The following is a 22,718-nucleotide window of genomic DNA, read 5'->3' on the forward strand; positions in this document are numbered from 1 at the left end:
CAAGAGACTTATTTCCAATTTGGCAGAGCCAAGAGCATCTTAATGGGCTTTGCAAAAAAAAAAAAAAAAAAAAAAGCCCCGCAGAATTTATATATGGATATTTGCTAGGCTAGAGCTTTTAGAGTGGTATTCCCACACTTTCACTAAAGGTCTTGTGTCATTCCATTACTTCAGTAATTAGACATCTGGCAGCAAACACATCTAATATTACCCCCAAATTTATTTTGCATTCCTGCCCTACATGTACAGTGAATCAAAAATATATCAGTGCAACAAACAGAGTGTTGATAACATACGTTGGTGACAATACGTAGAAGAATTAAACGTATGTGTCACCACATTTTCGGAACAAAATTTTGTCATTTAAAATTCCTGACAGAAATGATGAGACAGACAGTATGTGTATGTGAAAGTGTCTGAGTCTATTGCTAAATAGCTTCAAACCTGCTGACTCTTGCAATGGAATCTTAAGGTAACACGCAATAATAAACTGTATACATCTTTAATTATGAATAAATTGTTTCATCTCCTTGAATCATTTGCAATTACAACCAATTAAATCTGAGCCCCTAAAACATGTATCTAATATGGAACAATGTAGGCTTAAACCTCATTTATAAACATGAATATGAAACAAGATTGTATTGTTTTTAAATTCTGATGAAGAACATTTTAGACAGCCTCATGTGAATCATTCATTGAGATGTTAATAAGTGTTGTAAGATGCTTTATTTCAAGAGCTGCAGTGACGTCTGTGTCAAGAAAGCTCAAGCACTGACAATATTAACTGTGCTGTATACAGAAGGTGCATAAGGCTCCTAACATTCATTTAAGTACAAACAGCAAAGATCTCTAATATCTGGGTTGTGTTTAAGGGAATAGGGGAGCTCACAACTTGCAAACAGCCAAGTACAGATCACAGTGATAAACAGAGAGAGTTGCAGCATCAGGAATTCACATGAGGAAAAATTATGATGGATTGTGTAACAGCTAATAACTACCCTGTTAAGATAAATCAAATAATATTATTTTAGTAGCTACAGATGAACTCCACAGATAATTGTTATTCTTAAGAAAGGAAATATACGACTCGGGCACTGCATTCATAGGAACTGCAGCACATCAAGTGATTTTGTTTCACAGACTCCACCCATGAGAATTCCAACTGCTCTGTGTAAGTAGATGTTGATATTAACAGCAAAGCTTCGAAGTAAGAGCTCCCTGGCAGGGTCTGACTGAAGCCATTGTGTATAAGAACAAAGGGCTGACAATCAAGCAGTATTGTTTGTGTGACACTATAACTAACGTCTGACACGTGCACACAGGGGTGATCCTCACAGACGGGCTGTATTGTTGGCTGAGTGCTGTGTGACACACCAGGCAGGCAATGGTACACTGATGACACTGACACGAGAGCGGAGGAATCACAAGCAACCACAACCTTGGGGAGTTTAATGAAGCTGTCCACCAGCCAGTTTTAGAGATTTTTCAGATTCACGTACAGCACAACACCACCACTCTATCCTACCCCACCTGCTCTTTGCAAATAAAAAATATTGACACTCTTCCGAGAGACCTCTTACTGTATGAAAACTAGTCTAAAGCCAGTAAGATTCTCCTTACTAGCCTCTGCCTCCCACCACTTCTGTACTGTAAGCCAGCTGAAGCGTTCAAGAGTCCTTAGGCAAAAGGAGAAAGTAGCACTCTTTTTAATCAATGAAGTGGGTAGTATAGTTGACCTCTAGCCCAGTCAGCTAACTCCGTCAATTACATCATGTCTGCATCAGTGCCAAAGAGTTATTTCCATCCCAGAATAAAACTTTGTATGATGATAATTTGCCAAGCACGGTATGACAGAAGTGTTATACTGCTGAGCGTGCATCACATCTCTTCATGGCAAAACCACACATGTAAATCTGCCTGTCTCTGAGGCAGCGGGGTACTGGACGCCAAATGTGTCTGATTTCTACCGGCATAACATTTGTAATTGTGAGGCATTACTATTAGCCAAGCCACTATATCACAAATAAAAACAAATAAAAACAACAACACCAACAACCACATCAACATATTGGGTAGTTATACATTGAGAGGCCATCATAGAAAAAAACAAAAACTTCCCACAACAACTTTACAGAGGCCTAGCCTCCCGATGTAATCCTTGAATAACCATTTTGGAGTTTCAGCTCTGACATTTTACCAGGTTCTTTGTGTTCTGGATATGTTTTATGACTCTGGAGCCCATGAGTCCCATTCAAACACTGCTGTAATATGTCACTGATGACCTGCAGAATTTAGATAGTAGCTGTATGAATGTGCTTATTCAAAAGTGCCTGAAAAATGCAAACTCATTTGACACTTCTAGTCAATTTCACCAACAAAAAAGTACATGAAAAGGCGTACTTTTTATTTTTGAAAAATAATGACATTTATTTAATTAAAACTGTATGCGATTTCTGTTTAATTAAAAAAAACAGATTCCAAAAAAAAAAAAAAAAGTGTGGATTCCATAATTAGACTTTTGTTTTAATATGTAAAAACCATCATCTGTATAAATAGATCTGTGTTTGTCACCTCTTAAATAATGTAGCTCGGCCTGTCAATGGCAGAGCGCTGTCAAAATAATTAGCTAATGCAAATGAGAGCTTACAACTTCAGGAAGCCACCTCTGCATAAGAATTGAACCTCTGTGTTTTGCATCTAGAGTTATAACAATAGCATGACATAGCAAATGATGGAGGGATGAGTGCTAGCTCCTATTGCAACATACCACATGTTTGTATTAGCATAGCTAATTATGCATAATTGAGTGCTTTCTACTATCCCATCTCCTGAGGCCTATGTCTAACTTCTGTTGTATTTATGCAAAAGTTACTTGGAGACAACACAATCCAATTACACATAGTGTACAGGGTGTGCATGACGCATAATTAGGATTTGATCACAGCTCCAAAAAATATCTTGATCTATAACACAGCCAACAGACCCCTGTCTTTGACTTTAACTTGTTTAAGTTCAAAAGATGTTACATGAGATAGAATAGTACTGAAAACTCTATATAATGAAATAAACATATGTCAAAGTATTTCCAAATTATTTCTAAAACGTTATCTGACACGATCTGAATTCTTGTTGTGGTAAATGGAACCTGCCCAGTACTCCAGGGATGGGGAGGCCAACAAAAACTCTGTGGTCAAATGCTGGACAGCTACATGACCTTCACTCCTTTAAGAACTGTTAAATTAAATAAAAACAGCTGCACAAGTGAAGTCCAAGAATGTGTCTCAGAATACAATAAAATAATCAAATTAGATTAAATAAATATTTCGAACCATTAAATCAAATATTGTGAAATGAACCGTCTTCATGTTTCAATACCAGATATTTGGAGCAAAGGTCTGACTGAGTCAGCAGACTTACCATTCTTTACACATAAGAATTCCTCAGTTCCTACTGAAACATATTCAAGGCTAGTTCAAATACTTGGATGCACTATATAAAGATGTGTTCAATCACTTTACAACACTAATGACAAAAAGGAAGGGGGGGGGAATCAGAAGCCACCACTTGCTTTCTGTGCTCTGTCATATCCAAAACACCTGATGAAATGAAAATAATAAAGCAGCAGTGCTGTATAACTGCTTTTAAAATCACATCATGTAAGTGTTTAATAAAAAAGGCTGCACATTAATTATTCTAAGCGCAGTGTTTGGTCTTTTTATTTGAGCAGTCTGCTGAAAATGTATCCTTTTGAGTAGTTGATAAACTCAATACATGCAGCAGAATAACTGTAGAGATATATATTTTTTCTTTTTGCTTCTATATATTTTACTACAGCTCCTGGTGCTGTACTAGTGAATGTACTAACTCACTCTCTATTTTCTGAACATACAAAGTGTCCTATCATGGTCTGCGTTGTAGCATTATTATTTGATACATTTTGAAAAAGGTCCGACTTCAGTCACTAAAGGCACAAACTTCAACATTTGCTGCGTAGTGTTACAATTCTTGGATGAAACTGGTGTAAGACGTATACGTAATGCAAAGATCCCTCACACACAGACACCGACACAGACTTACAAACACGCTTGAACAGTAACAAAACTATCAAATTCCCATCCAGCCAAAACCCTGTTAAAAATAAAATAAGGCGGCTCTATGATCATTACGGCCTGACAATGCCAATTACCAATACAGTATCTCTATTTTGTCTGTAAAAGGCAATAGAAGGATTAACTTCAGGCCTCTCTGCTTCCCCTCTTTCCTCTCACAGAGCAGACTATGTTTACTGACTAATCTCCTTTCCTGCTTTGACCATAAATGTGATTACCACCACACAAGAGATAATAAAACCCCATATCTCTGCTGTACCAAAGAGTATGAATTAAAACCTAAGCTGTAGCCTTGAGGAATATAGAAAAGAAGGGGGGGGGGACACAGAAAAGGGAGTATTTGGTGATGAGTGCATACAGCCCCCTACTGGTAAACACCATTCACTATTTAGCCAAATACAACACAACAAGCTCCATGATCTTCTGTTGAATGCCAGCAACAGGTATGCAGCCACTTTCAAAACATATTTTCTTGTCCTACTGTTGCAAAGTCAGTCTTTTACGATCTCCATTTAAGCAGCTCTATTTAAATGATTTCAAATTTGGGTATAAATTACATACAGAGCTATCACATGAGAGTTGGGCTATTATAGTTGTGGTGGTAAATGGTTTATCTATCAACTTGTAACCTATGGCTGACATCACCTCTTTGAGGAGAGAAACACTTCTCTTTGATGGTCAAAAGGTGAAAACAGGTGAAAGGTAACTGCAGGTTTACACCAGTTTTAGTGTGAAATAAGTTTGTGTGCTATTATGAATGTCAATTTTGCCCCTAAAATGTTATATCTAAAAACACCTGAAACAAATAACCAGATGGTGGCATGTGGGATTTTTACCAATAGTTAAAGAGCAACATAATTGTTACTTTTGCACAGGTGGATCATTTTAGCTGTATTCTGGATTTTAAATCCAATGTTCGGTGTCTACTTAATGGAAGATAATGAATGAAATGCAGCTTGCTGTGATTCATCATTAAGCAATGTGGAAATTGAGTGGATCATACTGACCTTTATATAGTAAAATCATTTATACAGTTCCACTATACAACAGTGACATGTCTGAAATCTATCTAAACACTTACAACAATAAGCCCGAGAAAAATACAGACTGCACACAGATTCAAATTTCCACAAATGCTTTGACAAAGTCAATCTCATGACTCATACTTTTGATGAATGCCCAGCTTGACTCTATTAGGGATCCTCTAATAAAACGGGATGTTAGTAACAGTGCGAATCAAAGGCTCTGAGGGTTTGAGGAAGATCATAGTTCAGGTGGCGTGTGGCGATCATCATCAAAATCGTTTAATTTTGAGGGGGGGAGGACAAGACATGGCACGTGGTGATGGTGGAGGCGAAACGCAGTGATGATTTGTCAAATTCGCCTACCTGATATTTCCTGATGAGGTACATTGACGAGGCTGAATCCTTGAACGTTATAAGCTTGCCTAACCTCGCTACAGCTCCGCGCTTTGCTTTCACCAGCAGATGACAGGGACAGCAGCACCGACAGAGTACATAAGGCGACTTGCAGTCTCCACATCGCATACATCAGTGAAATCCTTGATAATGTTTCACAGGGAAATAACGACCTCCGTGGGGGGGAAAAACTAGATATCCAAAAGGGCTGAAGTGAGAGATTTCTCCGGTGAGCAGGATGTTAGATGTTCATTAAAACAAAAAATAAAAAATAAAAATAAAAATCACTCCTCACTTTAGATTCTGGTACGTCCGCCTCATTGCAAAAAGCTTCCTATCTTCCACCTCGAAAAAGAAAAAAGAAGAACCCGACGAGTCCCGATTGCTTCCAGCTTAAACAAATCCGTTGGAAGAAGACAGTTGCTACCTGGTGCTCTCTGTGCCAACAACTTCTCCCGCACACACAACCAGCACCTTGTGTTCAGTGTCAGTGTGAAGAAAAGCGAAATGCAACGGAGACACAAGCTGCACAGCGAGCAGAGCGCACAAGGGCAGGGCAAAACATGGAGTGGAGTGGCTGCGACTTCAGCTGCTCGCATCCAGGGGCGCGTACTGTCCTCTGCCTTTATGCATCCTTGGTAATGCGCACCGTAGCACATCAGTGGTGTAGACACATGTTGGAGGAGGCGCGGGGACCTGGAGGTAGTGTAGGCGGAATAAACCTACCTACACATCGACCAGGTCTTGTATTTTAACCGATCTGCGCTTTGTGTACAAACTGTGCATGCCTTTTGATGAAAGTAATAGAATAGAGGCTACAGATTGACCTAGAACAGCATCTTAGCAGATAAACATTTTTCACCCAGAGGCATTTTGGCGCACACACATAGATCATTTGATACGGAAAGTTGTCCTGAATCATGAGACTCATATGCGCTATTTTATCTCTGCCGATTATGTGCTACTTTGCCCATTTTGAATTTCAAATAGTCTTTTTTAGTTTCACATTTTTTTTAGGTCAGATCCCTTACAGATAGAGTGTTTAGTTGTGCTGTGTGAAATTACCTTCCTCCTTAGAGCCTCTTCTTACCTATTGTTGTCTAAATTACACAGCCTTTCATTGTATTCTTATATAAAAAAGAAAGAAAGAAAACATAAGGCTTTCAGTAGGGCAAAGCTGTTTGTGGGTCTTATATTTATTTAAATGATTCTACCACAGTTAATTCCAGGAGCCACAAATAATGCATTACCTATAGCACCACAGAACTGACACACTACAGTATAACATCAAAGTGTTTCATTATTAAAACAACGAGACAACATAAACATTTTTAACAACAAGTAACCTTCCTTATAACAATAATTCTTGTTATAACTAAGAAAATCTAACAAAAGAATCTTGTTATAACGGGGCGGATTTCCTATTAAAGGAATAAAATTAGAATACATCTTATAATATCCCACACAAAGATTTTGTGGTCTAGGGAGCTACAGCTGGCTTGTTAAAATCAACTTTAGAATGCACTGTAAAACTTCAATTAGACATTCAGGGTTGAAAATCAGATATGCAGTGTTGCCAATGCTAGACTGCAGAAATGCATGCATACATTTTAATTCCTTTAGGGCTAACACATTAGGAAGGTTTGCTCTTGTTGAGCAAGGTGAGATTCTCACCAGTACAGTGTGTGGACACAGTGAAGGAAAACAAGTGAATAAAAGGGATTAAAAAAGTCCTTCGGGATGACATACAACAGTCTGGGGTTGAACTGAGGAGCGTTTGGGCCACCAGACCATCCCACTATCTCACTATAGTAGAACATGTGTTTCAGTTTGTTGTCTAGTAGTGTGATATTTTACATCATGTGATGCCACCTAGGAAAACCGTTGAATGGTTTTGGCAAACACTGGTGAGGAAACACATGCATGAGTAATGTACTGTACAGTCTTGAAGAGTTCAAAAACAAATAAATACTTTTCTTAATTAACACTACTTGATTAAAACAGTTCAGAGTGCACAACATAAAAATATGATTTAGGATAATAAATAAAAACAGAGCTGTTTGCAAATGAATGGTTTAAATATTCACAGGACAGAGGTATAATATCACCTTACATAGCTATTTGGTTCAGTTGCAGTGAAGTGAACAGCAGGGAATGAACAGCCTGGGCGTCTGGCTGTCTGGGAGGGCTGATACTTTCAACAAAGGGGCAGACTGGACTTCCTACTACAGGTAAATAAGTGTCATCTTGCTTTGAATCTCTATGGGTCGGTTAGCGCCAGCATGGGCAAATTAATGGGCATGTGTCTGAACCACAGCTGTTGCTTAAAGCAGCAGATTGACTCAGTGTCCATGAGCACAACATATAGGCCTAATGCTACGCTGGAAAATAATTTAGAAAGATGTTTTGGATAATTAGCTTGAAACCAATTTACAAACTATTTGAAAAATAAATTCTTAACTACATAAGAAACAAGTTTAAAATGCAACAGTAAACTAGCTTGCCAACCCCCAATAAATCCAAACACAAAGCAGAAGTCCTTTAGCATTTTTTGGAGAAAAAGTCAAAGCTAAGTCAGTGCCCAAAACAGACACTTGTGCCAAAGAAGTTTCTTGGTGGTTTCATGGCGGTTGCAAAATATGAGATGCTGATTTGGTGAGAATGCACTGAATGTGTTACAGGTGCCACTGCTGTCACTCTGTGCATGCTTTTCACTCTCTGGATCTAATCTGGGTTTTAGGTGGAAGTAGATAGGCCACCATTACAGCGGTGGAACCTCACTTGTAAAATCTGTCTAACACTAATGTATTTCAAGGATTTTACTTTTTTGTGCTTTTGCAAAGAATTCTGCCCTTAGAACCTGTTATATGCTGAAAGGATAGTCATCCTTTGCCATTGAACTAAAGATTGTAATCTTTAAAACTTAAACTTTTCAATGACGTTTAGTCCAGTTTTAACAGAGGGCTTGACATCTTTTCTGTACTGTGCTATTACCATTTGCACCAACAAAAGAATGGAACAATTGTATTGTCATATACAGTCATACATAGTACAACGTATAGTAAAATAAACAGAAATTTTCTGCACCATCAATTTTACTTGTGTAAATCACCATTAAACTTTCATGTTGCATTTTGATCAAAGGGCTGACCAGGAACCACCAAAGGCAGAGTGATCTGGTTACACGAAGCCGATGATGAGCTGCCACCCTGCTGATCTCTTGCTATTTTGGTACTATGTTTCCTGGCCAAAATTCCACTTTTACAGTATCACCTGTTTCCGAATAGTATTAAATGATACATTAATTCAGATGACAATACAAGAAACCGTGTAGTTTGATGATTTAACTAGAAAGTAATTCCTGTTGGGTATAATTAGCTTCTCCACAAAGCACAAGACTAACTTCATCTGTCAGATGGGCATTTGCCAACAGTGAATAACCCAAACATCTCTGCGTTCACTGTCAGTGTAAATGTGTTCAGTTCTATAGTATCAGCCACCTGATTGATCAACACATGCATAAAGAAGCATACCCCATAAAAAGCTAGCCATATGAGCTCTACAAAGGACCATGATGGAGTGGCTAAGGATTTTCCCTAAGAACAGATACTTCTGTGATGCACACACAGGTTTGGGCTTTGGTAAGTTGATAATTCAAACGCAAATCACATGCTTAGTTGACCTTTTTCTGGTAAAATTTTAAGAAAGACATGCAGTAGTGTGTCATGCCAACAAACAATTGTCAGAAAACACCCTTGCATATAGGTCACATGATTTCTACCAAAAAGAATCACTTTAAGTGAGTTTTATAAAATCTTGTAATTTTACAAGAGTACCCACAGCATGTAAGGTAGACTTCTTCCTGACCCTGAAAAATACAAATTACAGTGGAAGACGGCCACAGCAGTCAGATCAGAAAATAGTGTTTCTCATGAAAGATAATAATCTTTGGGCAAGTGTTTTGGATTTATAGTGTCAAATTGAAAGCTCTTACAAGACACATGGAACTATATTGCACCTAAAGCAGTTTCTTAATCTGCTACGATTGTGACTGTCATCAATGTGGTTTTAATTGTGATAGCACTGTAACCATTGTTGAAAGATCAATATGAGGGCCAAAGCTGTGTTTTCTTTCTTTTTTCTGTCTTCATTTCTGTTGCAGCTCTCCCTCTCTCTCCCTGTCACAGAGAGCCGTCACTCTCTGATGGTTAAATATTTTACATCGTATTATCGCTGCATCTTTTAATTTGTGCTGTTTACTTGAGAGTTCATGTAGTGCCGTTGGTGGCAATGTGGGCATTTCTTTTGCAGAATGTGTTATGTTAAGTAGGTATAAAATATCTTTTTAAGATTACTGAATTAAAAATAAGTTTAAAGGTGTTTTTATCATCAAGATATCTCAGCACCTAGTTGCCCCAATCAGTAATGCAGAGTTTCCCATGTGGCCATTAAGTTTGACTGACTAGAAATACATGAAATTTAAATTCAAAGGACTATTATGACACATGACACAATGTTTGGAGAATGATATGAGATATATATATATATATATATATATATATATATATATATACAAGAACAAAAGATCTCTGTGGGCCTAAATAAGACTGAGGAAATTACTCCTCTGTGACAGATCTGGACATCATCTTGGTCCTGTTGAGGAAGACCGACTTAGTCATTTTTGTGATCTAAATGAAATGGAAAATGAAATTAATTTGGCTTCATATTATTCTTTTTATACAAAGCCTTTGTTTAATAAGATTAAGAAGGAAATCAGTCTTTGCCTATGGAGGATTGTGGAGTGCAGCAGAGACTGAAAATGAAACATTTGGTGATTATTTAGAGATGGCTCACAAACTTTTTTTTTTCTTTTGAACAATTGTGACTAAATTAATGTAATTTTTTACTCCATATGGGAAGTTACTGTATATTGTTTAACTTTTTTCTTTGTTAAGTTTACTTTAGATTTCAAGAAGCCAAGATCTTTAATTAATTAATTAATTAATTTATTTAATTTTATTTAATTCAATTAATTTAAATACAACAGAAGGGATTGAGTGGGTGGAGGGTGTGCTGCAGTCATTTTATGATGGCCATCATGTGTTGACCACACCATGAAAAATTCACGCAAATGAGATGATGATTGCCACACAAGACTTACTTCCTGTTTCCAGTAGGTGGCACTATGACTAGGATTGAGTATTGGCATGTAGATGTGTTCAGGGTGGTACACTGAAGTTATGACAAATTCCTGTTTCATGGCGAAACCTGATGCCAAGGCACGGACACACCGGACACACCACAAACAATAAGCACAACTTTTAAACGTGATGGTCTTTAGAATGCACAGACCAAATCTGAAGTTGATCCAATCAATTCGCAAGGAGGAGTTAAAAATTCAACACAAAAAACTCATCATAAAATGACCACTCAAAATGGCCAACTTCCTGCTGGGTTTGGGTCCAATATGAGATACTTTTAGCAGAAAAATAATAATTCCTTGCATTTCAACTGGGTCCTTGCAGTGATCGCTGCTTAGGCCCTAATTAGCAAAATGACAGCTTGTCCCCCCTGGAGGGACATTGAGCCACTGCAGGGGGGGGACCAGAGTCCAACTTTTAAGAGAGAGAAACAAGAGTTTCCTGATACTACACTGCTGACTTTTGGATCCTCTTTCTTTTGTTGCTTTCACTATGTTATTGATTTATTAGGGCCCGAGCAGCAACCGCTGCAAGGACCCTATTGAAACAGTCCAATGAATCGTATTTTTAGCGTGCCACACATGTCAGTCATGGCGAAAAATTATGTATTCTGTGGCAGCCACACATGGGCGTGGCAAAACGGCTTGACAGCACCCCCTAAAGAGTAGCATGAGTGGCACGTTCCACCGATAAAAACAGGTACACATGTAGATTATGTCCAGACATACAAAAAACCCTCTTGGACCCATTTGCCAAAACCAACAGGAAGTTGGCAATTTGCACATGTTGTATTTTAACAAATTCCTCCGAAGGAATTGACCAGCATCCCATTTCACAGAAATGTATGATGGTGCGGTTTTTGGTATTTCCAGGCAGTGTATTTTAACGAACTCTTTCCAGGGAATTATTCAGATCAACTTCAAAATTGATGAGTAAACTCAAAAAATCCTTGATGAAAAGTTAACGTTTCTGTGGCGTGGTGTTGAAAATCTGTGCTTTGCCAAGAAACAGGAAGTTGTTCCAACTTCTGTGTTCTCCAATCTGCACCAAACTTCACATGTTTTATAAGAGTCTCTGCACTGAACATATTATATAAATTATATATAATATTCCGTCATAGTCACAGTGCCCCCCATCAGAAACCGAACGTTGTCGTAACTATACATGTTCCAATCTAAATGAATAATTGTTGCTTTTACATTCATTTGTTACGCATCTATTTTTTTCACCAAGTTGTATATACATAATAATTGTAGGTTTATTTTAACCAATCTTTGTTCAGCTTTGTTTTCCTTGTTTTTAGCCATTTATATCTTCTTGAAAATTGTTCTTTGAATTGTGTTTAAGTACACTGAGAGTAACTTAAAATCAGAGTGAAATTGCTTGCATGTACACAAACTTTGCCAATAAAGCTGATTCTGATGATCAGTCCAAATTAGCCCACCCTGATTTTCTTTGATGGCATCCAAGGTGTTTTATCTCTGTTTCTGGGCTCTATTCAATTATCTATTCTATTCTATTTAGGAAGGCAATGCCAGTCAGGCATGAAAGTCCAAGATCAAATGTGTTTTCCCCATTCACCATTGGTTTCATCTGCACAGCACTGTAATAGCCCTACTCAGCTAATAAGCCCTTGCTAATGAGGCAGAGAGATGATGGCCAGAAGGTGATCCCGGTAGTGGATCGATAGCTCACCACGAGGAGTCAGCACAGGGTTCATCATGACTCATACTCAGTGCACCACAGGGAAAACTGAGCTTTCACTATCCGAGCCTGCTGCTTCACAAAACAGTGTTAATTGTCAGAAATTTAATTTCTCCTTTTCATGGGATATTAATGTTCCAAAGTTTTATTTTAACTTTGAATCCATAGAAAGACAGACAGAGAGATAGATAGCCCTAAAGATAGATCAACCAATCAATTAAAATCAATAGATGGTGGCTTGTGTGTAGATCCCCCAAGAAGACAAACAGCTGACTGTCGCCATTACCTTATACTGTGGTTGGATGGATGGATGGATGGATAAGGACATCTCACTGATGGAGCTCCATGGATCTCACAGGAGAATAACCATTTCAATCAAGCCCTTGAAGCAGTTAAAATCCAGAGATTATTAGGGATAGGATCAGAGGAAACGTATCATAAACTGTTCCCTGTTTTCCATCTTTAAAGATCATCTATGGCCAATTCTTCTAATTCTAATTTACATGTATAAAAAAACAGGTTGCATTAGAACTAAAAGCACAACTCACTGTGTTAAAATTAACAACTACCAGTGTTTGCTGTAGTGGCGCTTATGTGGCATGCGATGTCATAGCTTGTATGTGAGGCACACTGTTAGCAGCCCAAGAATAAGGTCACTTTGTTCACATTAGCACAGCAGGCAAGGAGATGAATAATTAATCATATACTTATAATTCATGGATGTTTAAGACAGATATGTGCAATTACTGTAAAGAGGTATAACTCTTATTTTCAGATAGAAGATGTTGGATTTTTGATGGACTGAAAATTAAAATATAGCAAATAAAGTAAGGGAGGGTTTAGAATACACATAGGATTTTTTTTTTTTTTTTTTTTTTTAAATCAAACACATTTAAACAAATGACATCCATTGACATTATCATCATACACCTTGCAAAGGGGTTAAAAAATATGTATATGTAATACCACAAATTGTATGTTCATGTGTGGGTGAGTGTAGAATCCCTTTGGTGTTATGCCCATTAAAAATATTTTATATTGGGACAGAAATGATCATCTATTCATCTATTTATTTTACTCCACTTATACAACTACATGTGGTAGCCCATGCGTCCTTTTTCCCTAGCCAATGTCCTCCAGCTTCTCAGGTGATATCGGCATTTCCAGACCTTGTAATCGGGGATATAGTATACCTCTGGCGTGTCCCAGGGCTTCCTTCCTGTTCATTATGCCTGGAATATCTCCACATGGAGGAGTCACTGAGACATCCTAATAATATGCCCAAATCATCTTAACAGAGTCTTTTTAAGCTGATGGAGCAGCAGTTCAGGCTGCTCATCTTATTTCTACAGTCAAACCAAGACACCCTGCCAGGAGAATTTTATCTTTTCAGGCACAGCCCAAAGTTGAAAAGCCACACTGAGACAGAAAACCATAGAATAAAACTGGCTAAAATGCCAGTTTATATTTGTAAACCATCCCAGCTTATACAATGGGCTTCATTTTGTAAGTGACTGGCCGCTATTCTTCTTTTGTTTAAGGGGATGCACCACAGAGTATAGCAGCAGAATATTCAAAAAGTAAACAATTTCCAATGGTATAATTCAAAGTTGGATCCCAGTTCAGGCCTGTCGGATTGAGCAATGAATGCCTGGTGAATTAAACGTAAATGGGGGAAAATGTGTAGTAAGAAAGTCATCAATTAGCATGATGTTTTGAAAATTATAAATATTGAAAAAATAGCAGTAAGCTATTGCCATAGTCATGGATGTATGTAATTGTTTTTTTCTTATTCTAAAATGGTGTTTACGTGAGCTAGTGTGTTCTATACCATTTCATGCCTTATTCCAAATGGTTGGTTTTTTAGATGCAGATTGTGGCAGAATTCACATTGTGAAAGTTTGACAAAGACTGTCCTCATTTACCAAAGCTCTGAAGCGTTAGGATGCAGTATTAATGCCAGGTACTAAATATATTGAAAATATTAGCAAGCTTAACAGAGCAGTCTACACTGAAGAATGAAAAGAGAATTGAATATATTCCAATAAGTCTGCACAGGCTAATGATTTCAGACGTAAAGACACACAATCAATAAACTGCATGCTGGCTCAAATGTTAAATCACAGTATGCCCATTCCTTAATCATTTTCACACAACATGGAAAAGGTCATGTCAGAGTAGAATCAATCCATTGGTGACAGGAATTATTTAGAATAAACAAGCAGACCAGGATCACCTACAAATTTCTTAGTGTTGTATTAGGCTTTGGTTTCAACCGACATTGAAATATAGAGCTCTAGAAAATGTAAGTATTCGCATAAAACTTCCTAATAAGCTAAGGTAGCATCTACGTACACAATTTGTTATTTTCCTTGCATTACATATGCTTTGTTTAACACTGTTATTCAAATCAGATGTGTCAGGTTAACATGCTGTGATGTCAGTGCAAGTTTGTTTCCTATCATCCTTAACAGAATACGCACTGATATCCATTTTAGCCTTGATAATTTATTCAAATTGTTTCCGTGTGAGCCATTTCTATGTATCATACATTATTAAAAATAGTTTCAGGTGGTTGTTTTCCAGGTATTAAAGTTGTTTTGAGCTAATTATTGATGTCCTAAGGCTTAGTAATTAGGGATCTGAATCTTATTGTAAGTAGGGTCTGATGAATTACAGAGAGTGGCTGAGGATGAAAAGTAATCATCCAAATTAGTGGCTCAATATATGAGCTAATGTTCTTTTGCCAAAGATATTAGATATTACACAGGATTTGTTGACAAGTGGAGCACATCTTACTTTTTACTCTATGATGGGCATTTTTGTGTAATGTGATTTGAAGCTCCTTAGATCCATATTAATTATTGTATTTTTAAAGATTTGACAAGGAAGAAAACTGTATAGAATAAAAAAAGAAAATAGAAATAGTTCTGCTGCATTGTCGTTCCTTGATCCATTTTGAATCATACCATGTTACAGGAGTGCAATGCTGACGGTCTTTTAACAACCATGACAAGCATTAAACATAAATGATACAAACTTATATATCATAGGATACAAAGGACTACAACTTTAAAGTAAAACGGCCTTCCAAAACTATTTGTTCATTTCTTTTATTATTTATTTCTTTATTACAAACTGCATCATGGTTGCAGAAAATCTTAACTTTTATCTGTGTGCATAAGACATGTTGTCACAAGTGTAGCCAACATAAAGGTTATGACGGCTGTTACATCAGTAATTTGAAAACTATGTTTACCTCCAGAACACCTTACCAGAACAATTACCATGGTAACCACTGAGCAGATGACAACATTTCCTCAGCAATGAGCCAATGGTAAGTAAAGTAATTTTCTGATACTGAAAATGATACTTTGTATAGGGCAAAGCTTTTTTCCACCTATATCTTAACACAACACTCAAATACCATATGCATGATGAAATATTTGTTGGTTGCTGTAATCATTCCTCCTGTCCATGCTGGCTGTGAAGCATTACCTTTGTAGAGTGACTACACAGTAAGAAAGCTGTTGTGGGAAAGGCTTATAAGAGGACTTATAATGAGTAGAATTTCATAATAATATAGTTTGATAGAGAAATACAACGAAAAGCAGGGCAGATGTTTCACAATACCACAGGGCTGTATTGGTGTGAAGCAACAACTGTTGCTCTACTTGAAGGCTCCTTGAATAATCACGAAAATTACACAATTAATCAATGCATCATCAGAAGCAACCCATTCAGCAGAATGATTCTACTCAAGTACAGTAGGTTGACAGTGGCTGTGACAGCAGTCTAAACCTATATTTTACCTAATATGCATCCTTTTGCTATCAGATACTTAATTCCTGTGGAGTTAAAAGATGGTATAAGTTCTGTCTTCACGGAGATGAGCCGCTGAGGTTTTTGAGCCTACATCTTGTGCTATGGATGAAAAATGGTGAGCTGGCTTCTAGTGTAGTCAAGTGCAGTAGAGTCAAAGCAATAACAATACTATTAAAAAGCTACATGCTAAACGTGTGGTAGACAAGCTTTTTCAAAAGCAAATACAAATACAAGCATTGCTTTTTTATTGCAGGTTGCCTGTTAAGAGTTGAACACAGACAATTTACTTGATTCTCCAACGCCTGATGTGAGCTTTATAGATGCCAGCCAACTCAGGATGGATGCTGTTTCAAAGACGACAGCTCATCAAGATGAGTGACAAGTGTTGGGTTTGGAATTTTGGCCAATTGAGGTGGAGGCATGCAAGACTAACAACATACTTCCTGCCTCAAGGCAAAAACCTGTAGGTTTAAGTTTGAAATGGCAATGCTTTTTGTCTGATCCAGAGATTTGGGTTTTTAATTAAAAAACAACAAGATTTTATTCAGTTGTGACAGTCTGCTCATTTTCACAAAACCACTTAAATCAGCCGATTAGATTTATCAAGGCAGTCAGTAAGACGATGATTTCAAACATGAGCACTCACACACACGCACACACAGTAGCACTTAGCAGGAACCCTATATAAGCTTGTGACCTTTACCTCTAAAGTACAGCATTAAAATTCATAGGCAAAGCAACAGTCTTTCTGCTGTTTATCTTTGTGACAGAAAGGCAGTTGTTTCATAACTGATTACTAGACATAAAGGCAGTATTCCTGACAACAAATGAGTACTATAGTGTGCATGAATATTAAGCGGCTATTATTGTTTTTTTTATATCAACAATAGATCACATGACACTAATCAGTAGGTGATTCATTGATTATTTTTTTTAGAAATTAGATAAACCCAAAGATATTATTTAATATTAGTTAGTAACAGTCATTATTATCAGCTCCATGTGGCTTATATATATCATCTTTTAGTTCATTGTTTTTGTTTTATGGTCCACAACTTCATTGTTTTGATTCACTCTCAGCAGAAGGCAGCTGTTTTCATAGCAATTGCATGCAGTGCAATGCAGCATATTATAGCAGTTGAAGAGAAAGATATCTCTTCAGATATTTAGTGGGGACCAAAACCAGAGCTAAAAGGAGACTGGATATTTGACAAATATGAATGCTAATGTTGCTCTGATGTGTAAATAAGTAAATATCAGCAAATAAGTTTGCCATATCAACTTTAAAAGATAACAATATGTCAGTGTTGTGTTTTAAAGCTTGTTTGTGCTGTCCCCAAGTGGCCCAAAAATCTGTTACTGTAGGTTGAAATAAGTCTAAACCAATGTTAAACTTATTTTCGTCCACCTTACTAGGCCATTGCCCATCAGAACTGTGCTGAAAAATGCTTGTTTGACCTTTGAAACTTAAATTTATCTTAAATCTATTTGTATTTTTTCCTTCCAGCATCATTTTATATAATACGTAGTTCAGCTACAGCAATTTGTATGTACCAATAACACATAAACATGAATAAACCCATTTGTTCCTGTTAACTTGTCACACAGACAAATGAATGTACACAAAAATGGCAGGTTTTATGGACTCAGGGTGTATTCTTGCGCAGTGTAAATGTACATAACTGTGACAGAGCTTAACTGCAGTTATTCATCATGAAATGATTTTCTGTCCATACATTTATTTATGTGTTGGTGTTTTAATAATGGATGAAGAGAAATGCGTCGGGTTGAGATATGGTCCTAGGTGCCAAATCTTTAAACCGCAGTTCATACACTTTGGCCTTTACTGAGATCCTGAGTTAAGACAGGGAAGACTACTAAAGCTACATTTGTTGTGCACAACCCACTCTGTCCTGGAGTTGCAGGAGAAGATGCACAGCCTCCTGCAAGATGTAATTCATATTCATCACCTCAACTTAAGATGATTATGATAACTCGGATTTACGTCCACAAGACTCCGATCATTAATGCTTGGGGGTGACATTGATCAAAGCTACAATCTCAGAATGAAGTGATAACTTGGTGAACTTTATCTGCATGGAAATAAATGACTCAGGTGTGGAAGTATCTTTAGGGACGCTCTGCATAACCAGGTTTGAAGGCACCTGAGGGTGGTGAAACTTCACTTAGAGGAAGCAACAGGGTGGGCTAAAGCAGAGTCTGTTATGTTCTATATATCTTCAAATAGAGCTCTAGTGTGAAGATATAGTTTGGAAAGGTGTGAGGCAACCTCTGGTAATATGTTGCTTGGGGAATCCTATCCTTTTAATACATCTCCCAACATTAATGTAGTTGGTCTGTGAAGGTTTCTTGCCAAGATTGTGTCAGGTTCAGTTGATGCTTCTTCTGATACTTCCTATCTCCTGAGGATTTCAGACTGAACCAAATCCTGACCTTCATATTTCTCAGCTTCCTGTCTCACATTACGTGTTTACCTGTGACAACACATCAGTCATCACGTTTCCACCTTACCAACTCTGTTTTCTATTCTGGTGGCACATAGTACAAAACATATCTTTAACATAACTGTCATCTCTCAGGGGGCCTACTGGGCATTATGTATAACAAATTACTTTACTAAGGCAGCAGCTATTTCCAACATTGGTTAAAGGGTGCAGCTCGGATGTGGGATTTGCTCAGATATCGAAATATAGCAATGGTGAGGTATTCATTAATGAAGTAATGAGGCACCCAAATCTTTACTAAGGACTGTACTATATACTGTACCCTAGTAAGGAAACATTTAACATGGTCATGTGTGTTTCATTTATAGGGTACAAGCAACAGTACAATAACAGCAGTTAATTAATAATAGCAATGGAGTACCAATGATTCATTCATGGCCACTGTTACAACTGAACAGCTCTAATAATTCAGTATCAGTCTACATTTGTGTCTATGGATCAGGTTTTGTTCATCTTGAATCCTGTGTAAATACTCCCATGAGTTTCACATTTGTTTTTAGTTATATGCAACCTTTGATTGGATGATATTTGGTACAGAAATTCTCCCCCCTCAGTATATTGTCACAGCTTTGGTGGCTGTTTCCCAGGTCAAAAGTAAAAATTTGGTTTATGACCAAATACCTGCAAAAATTATGGCATTTCTGTCAGCCATAGCTGTACTTTGTGTTTAGTGCTACTTTACAAATGTTTGCAGCATGGACTGGGGCCAAAAAGTTACAACTGATAGTAAACATGGCAAACATTATACCTGCTTAACATATACATGTTGGCATTATCATTGTGAGCATATTAGCATGCTAAATTTATCATTTACCTCACAGCACCACTGTGCCTTAGTAGATACTGACACACAGAGCATCACATCCAAATGTTTTTGTATCTATTGTATCTGTTGATTCACAGGTTGAACAACTTTTAGACATCTAGGTGAAAGGTTTGGATGAATCTGTGCTATGGTGCTCCCCACTGTGCGTCAGATCCTCCTCCTTTGTTGTATGTTTGTGGCTGGAATGTCTAGGGAATCTACAGCCAATCAGACTATGCTTGGGATAGAGCAGAATGTTCTGCCAAGACTTCTGATTGCTTTAACAGTATTACACTGTTAAAACTGAATTTGAAAAATCTCATCTCGCAGGTTCCTTACAGCATCTGGATTGATGTTAAATGTACACCATTTTGGGTTATTGCCAGTGTACTGCAATGGATTTTATTTTATTTTAAAAAATTATTTTTGCCTTCCCTCTCTAGAGAGTATTATTATGCGTCTAATACTGTCTTTTTATAAGAAAGCTTTTCACTGCAATTAATGAAATACTGATGATGACAGCTGTGGTGAAATGTTACAGCTGTCTTTGTCATGACAAGTAGGGCTTTGTTTAAACTTCACCTCATCTTTTATTCTTCCAGTCAGACTTCATAGTCCTTTCATTTTACTCTTTTAGGCACTGTCACCATGTCCCTAACCATTCTAGGAAAGTCTTTGGAGCATCCTCCTAAGAATTTTCATCTTTCAGGTTTTTCTCCCTGCCCTTTAAGACTCTGATTTCTTGGCTCACTATTCCTTGCAATAAATAACTCTATTCCTTCCTCTTTACTTTGTCGTGGCCCTCACATGAAAAAAGACATAAATATGTAAAAAAAAATCACTACTGTATTGCTGAATATATACCTTATTCTTATTCTTCCCTTTTATATATATTTTTCCGACAAAAAACAAAACAAAAAACAACAAGGGCTTAAAGGGTTTCTTTTTGCTGTTTTTTTCTCTTTCTATCTGACTAAAACTTCTCTCCCACTAACAAAAACTATATTAAATTAATACAATTAATATGTACTCTACAGGAACAAATTGTGTGATCATGGCACTGTTAGAACAGTTTTGTTTTATCCAAATTATAAATCATTCTGTCACCACCTTCCAAAGAGGTTTTGCTGTGTTTTAAGGATGTCAAGCTACATTTGCCTTTAGTTCTGAGACACAACCGTCATTCATTTGGATGACCACATGAGGTTGCTTGTCAGGAAAAGACAAGGCTTAGGCTTCAACTAATGATTATATATATTTTTGTTTACTCTGCAGATTATTTTCTTGTTTGATTGATTAATTGTTTGGTCTATACCATGTCAAAAAAAAATAAAATAAATACCCATCACAATTTGTTGCTTCAACCAAGTTTAATACATAGTAGAGTTTTAGTGTTCTTCACTCTTTAACACTGTGTGGTTATGTATCAACATTTATATGCACTGTTTTTATACTTCTTTCATCTTATGTTCTATGTGCTATTTTTAGCGTCTGTCAATTTAGCAGCAAAACACATGTTTGCAAAGTTTCCCCACGTATTCAAGTATTGTAATACTCGCCTCTATGTATAAACCATAAAGAAATTAAATGCAGTGTTATTAAAGGTTACTGTGTTATATTCACTGTTCTGTTAAGGCAAAACAGTTACATAAGGTTGTTTTAAAAGGACCCAGTCCAGACTGTTTTTCCTCAGGTAGCTCCAGTCTTTGATGTCAACTGGTCATACCTTCATGTGTTTTATCAAAGCATTTTAGCAAGTGTTCTATTTTATACTGTTGTTTGTGGTGGTGCACCTTAAGCTCAGAGGACAGAAACAAGATCAATAAACTGACCAGGAAGGCAGGAACCATTACTGGCTTGACCCCATCACACTAGACATGGTCATGGTGAAAAGAATATAGTATGGGAAGCTCAAGAGTATTATGCAAAATTACGATCATCCAATGTACAATGTTTTTATCCAGCTGAAAACTATTTTAGCAACAGGCTTGTTACTCCCAGGTGAGAGAAATTTAGGAAGTCATTCGTACCTGCTGTAGTGAAGCTACAGTCACTGACATTAACTTTTATTGATGGCGATGATGATCTAATGTTGATGTTGATTGTTGTACTGAGGACTGTGGTAATGTTGGTGTGAATGAATATGTTGATGTCATATAACCGCTAATAATAGTACAGTTACATTGATTTTTACACTATTTATTATAGTGTATGGTATCTCTTTTTATTTTTTTAGATTATAAATTATAAAGAGTGTCCTGGTTAAGATTGGCAGCAATAACAGTGAGTTACAGACAAACAACATAATATAGACAACACAAAAATTGTTCAAATCAGAATCAGGACGTACGAATCAAACAAGTGGTTATAAATCTAGATATTCAGTGTGGCTTCAGAAAACTCAATTCATTGTCAATCATGCTCTACATAGACCAGTTGTTTGAACAAACAACCACGTTTTCCCTATTTGCTTATAGTGCTTTATAAGTCACTAAGGTCTGCATACAGCAGTGCACACACAAGATATTACCATGAGAATAGAGTCATTAAGGGTAAAACATGAATCTATGATTAACATATGAAACCAAAGATTTTGGCATTTCCTCTTCACTAGGGACAGTAGTAGCACGGTATAAAGTTTCAGTCACTTGCCCATCTCCAGTTCTTTATTTGGTCTCACCTGAAAGTGTTCATTCTTGTATCCCCTTTCCAGTGACAAGGTTGGCCTTTCTTACTCTGTGAAGCTTAGAATAAAAAACATTCATGCATTAGATCAGCTTCAGAACTCTAGAGATTTCGCTGACCTTTACAAATGCATCAGGGGAGGCAAGAACCCTGCCTTGAACTTCAAATGCATCATTTTGAGCTCTTAAAGATGCTTCGGCAGTTAAATAGGAGAATTGGTTCAGTAACCTGCAATGGAAATATATTGTAGCCTCACATGGTAACAACTAGTATAGCAAATGATTATTGATTTTTTTGTCCTAAATATCAGACATAAGCTATTTTTTTATTATTATCATAAACAGGAAACATCCTCTCTTTCAATGCAGACATCAAAATGCTAGTCTGTTTGTAAAATTGCGAAAAGGTTATTCTTTGCTTTGTAAAACAAAAGAAAAATAAGA

At 37.0% G+C, this 22,718-nt stretch overlaps 1 protein-coding gene and 1 long non-coding RNA gene across 3 annotated transcripts in view; one reads left to right on the forward strand and one right to left on the reverse strand.

Moving 5' to 3' along the window:
- Nucleotides 1–6,162, reverse strand: part of gpc6a (glypican 6a) — a 130,223-nt gene extending 124,061 nt beyond the window's left edge. For both annotated transcript variants that reach the window (XM_051379036.1, XM_051379035.1), the window contains exon 1: nt 5,501–6,162. In XM_051379036.1, coding sequence (XP_051234996.1) covers nt 5,501–5,663 — 163 coding nt within the window. In that variant the 5' untranslated portion in view covers nt 5,664–6,162. The remainder of the gene's footprint in view (nt 1–5,500) is intronic.
- Nucleotides 891–21,188, forward strand: LOC127351484 (uncharacterized). Its single transcript, XR_007880905.1, has 4 exons — nt 891–4,555; nt 7,661–7,761; nt 15,701–15,772; nt 16,514–21,188. It is a non-coding gene; the product is annotated as an uncharacterized LOC127351484 (long non-coding RNA).
- The last annotated feature ends 1,530 nt before the right edge of the window (nt 21,189–22,718 follow it).

The sequence above is a fragment of the Dicentrarchus labrax genome, unplaced genomic scaffold (genome assembly GCF_905237075.1).
Source record: "Dicentrarchus labrax unplaced genomic scaffold, dlabrax2021, whole genome shotgun sequence".
Lineage (NCBI taxonomy): Eukaryota > Metazoa > Chordata > Actinopteri > Moronidae > Dicentrarchus > Dicentrarchus labrax.